The following is a 2703-nucleotide window of genomic DNA, read 5'->3' on the forward strand; positions in this document are numbered from 1 at the left end:
TATATATATATATATATATATAATTTGTATATATATAAAATATATATATATAATTTGTATATATATAAAATATATATTTTATATATATATATGCACACACACACACAAAAACATACTATTAAGTTTTAAGTTGGCAATAGAGTCCCAGAGTACTCACAACATTCTTAAGAATCAAGAGGACACACAGTGTGAGGACCTGACATCTTATGACTTCCTCATAAGCAACATTTAATAGAACTAAACCATTACTGGCCACAAGAGAAGCCATACGGAAAAATCATTCAACACTCACCTTGTAGTAATTCAGCACTGTGCCTAAAAAAGGCAGAGGTTTGGGCCCAGGAATTCCCTGTTTCTTAAAAAGTCCATGTTTACGGGTCCCGAATCTATAAAGGGAAAGAGAATGACTTGTGGCCATATATGCAAAAGAGAGAAGACAAGCAAGACCATCATCAAAAACTAAAACAGGTCAACAACTTGTCTTCCCCTCCTATTCCCAACAGCTTTGGGAATGGTGAGGGGCAAGTGTGCATATCAGCCCATTGCTGGTATCAGTGCCTGTTGAGTTCTCATGTATCTAGGGATTACTAAAACTAAGTCATACCTATTATAAGTCATATCAGTAAACTAACAAGGGATGTTTTTGTGCACTGTATAGTCAATTGTTGATTTCTGTACCCAGAGATCTAGTTAGAGAGCTCTGGTTCAGACTTTGGTATTGTTGTTATCATGAAGCCTTTCCTGAGTCAGTATTTTGTAAAACATTATTCTCCACCATCTCCTGATTGGTCAAATCAAGAATTCAACAGAGTATAGCAGGGCAGGAGAGAAAAAGGTGTGACTTCTGTGCCCAGAGAGAGGGAGATGATCTCAGGTGGGACCTGGGTACTCAGTAATTGGGACACAATGAAGAAGGAGATGCCAGAAAGAGACTACAATGGTAGGTAACAGGCTACAGGGTTGGGAAGTAGGCTGGGAAGTAGGCCAGGCCAGCATAGTCAGGTTAGAATAGCTCAGAATCTGTCCAGCTTAGTGTTTGAAGCTTCAATATGTGTGTGTGTGTGTCTATGTCATTATACAAATGAATGTTGGGCATAAAACACCTTATATTTCATAGTAAATCCTAAAGGAGGGAGTTGAAGAAAAGTGGGAGTTGGGGTTCCCAGCAGATCTGCATAATGTCAGTATGAACTTTTATAAGAATTAGTATCACTGGGACTATAGGTCAGAGATGTAGTGTTTGGTTAGCATATACAAGCTCTAGCTTGAGTCCCCATAGTGCTAAAACATTAAAATGCAAAATTTATTCAGTTGTCATTTCATCTTTTACCTGTGAGATGACTCTACAAGTAAAGACACTAACTGATAATGTTGATAATATAAGTTTGATCTTCAGGACCCACATGATAGGAGAGAACTGTCTCTGAAAAGTTGTCCTCTGACCTGCACACACACACATGCACATACACACACACATGCACACGCACACACACACACACACACACACATTGTAGAATGTGCTTCCCCTAACCACAATAAATAAAAACATGGAAATTTGAAAACTTTTTGCAAGAGTTAATTTCAACTTCTGCTACCTGTTGGAGGAAGTTTTCTGCTCTGTGTATTCAGATGCTGGTTTCTGTACCCTGAGACATTTATACAATCTGGACATGGGCAATGTCATGAGTAATGAAGAATCTCCTGCATCAATGTGGTATAATGAATGCTCCCCAGTTATCTCTGATTGGTTGATAATAAACTGAAGATCAAATGACTGGGCAGAAGAGAACAAGTTAGTGACCCCAAGGCAGGTGAGGGTCTAGGAGAAGAAGGGTCATAAAGAAGGCAGAGGAAGAAGAAGGTTGTCATGAGTTCAGTCATGAGAAAGAATTATCAAAGGACCTCAACATGAGGACACACATGGAGCAGAGCAAGCCAGGGAAACAGTCATATTACAAGTAAAATGGAGCCTATGGCTGGGATATAATAATTTTGTGGATTAGAATAGCTTAGAACGTGCACAGTCATAGTGCTTAAAGCTTGCTAATAAACTTTATAGGTCTCTGTCTGGGTTATTTAGGAGTTAGCCAGTTTATAAAAACTACCAACCTTAAATGCTATCCTAGCTATACCTGTGGAAGGTTTACCACTGGACCTGAAGAAACAGATGATTCTGAGCTGCACATGAATGTTAGGGTTCAAACTTGGATCCTCTGAAAGAGCAACCAGTGCCCTTAAACACTGAGTCATCTTCCCTCCAGCCCCTGCTTCTGATAATCATTTTGATCCTCACAATAATAACATAATAGAGATCTGAGTATCATCCCAATCCTGAGGACATGGTAAAGGAAGAAAGTGTGAAGATCACTCACCGGTAGAGAAACACCACGCTGATTGCCAGGAGCACCCAGGTTTCCAGTGAAAGACCTGAAACCAGGTCCATCCCTTCTTGTCTGTCAGCAATTTAAACTCTGTGTTCTCCCTACAGCTGTGTGTGATCCTCCTCAGGGCTTCCCTTCTGTCCACTGTGCTGCACTGCGGACAGCCTGCAGTACTTATATGCTGGGAAGATGGGCGGCACCAGGGATCGAGCCAGTAGATGGATGGTCTTTGCATCACCTGGACTTTGGTACTTTGTTCTCCTAGACAGTTCATAAAGTTCATCCACAGCCTATTTTGACCTCCTTTGTGCTAACATTCTGT

At 40.4% G+C, this 2703-nt stretch overlaps 1 protein-coding gene across 1 annotated transcript in view; it reads right to left on the reverse strand.

Moving 5' to 3' along the window:
* The window catches only part of LOC116104705 (cytochrome P450 3A11-like), a 23349-nt gene extending 20906 nt beyond the window's left edge, over positions 1–2443 (reverse strand). Inside the window, exons 1-2 of the mRNA XM_031391195.1 lie at positions 2373–2443; positions 293–386 (exon numbers count right to left, since the gene is read on the reverse strand). Of these exons, the coding sequence (XP_031247055.1) occupies positions 293–386; positions 2373–2443 (165 nt within the window). The remainder of the gene's footprint in view (positions 1–292; positions 387–2372) is intronic.
* Positions 2444–2703: the final 260 nt, after the last annotated feature.

This window comes from Mastomys coucha, unplaced genomic scaffold (assembly GCF_008632895.1).
Source record: "Mastomys coucha isolate ucsf_1 unplaced genomic scaffold, UCSF_Mcou_1 pScaffold22, whole genome shotgun sequence".
Lineage (NCBI taxonomy): Eukaryota > Metazoa > Chordata > Mammalia > Rodentia > Muridae > Mastomys > Mastomys coucha.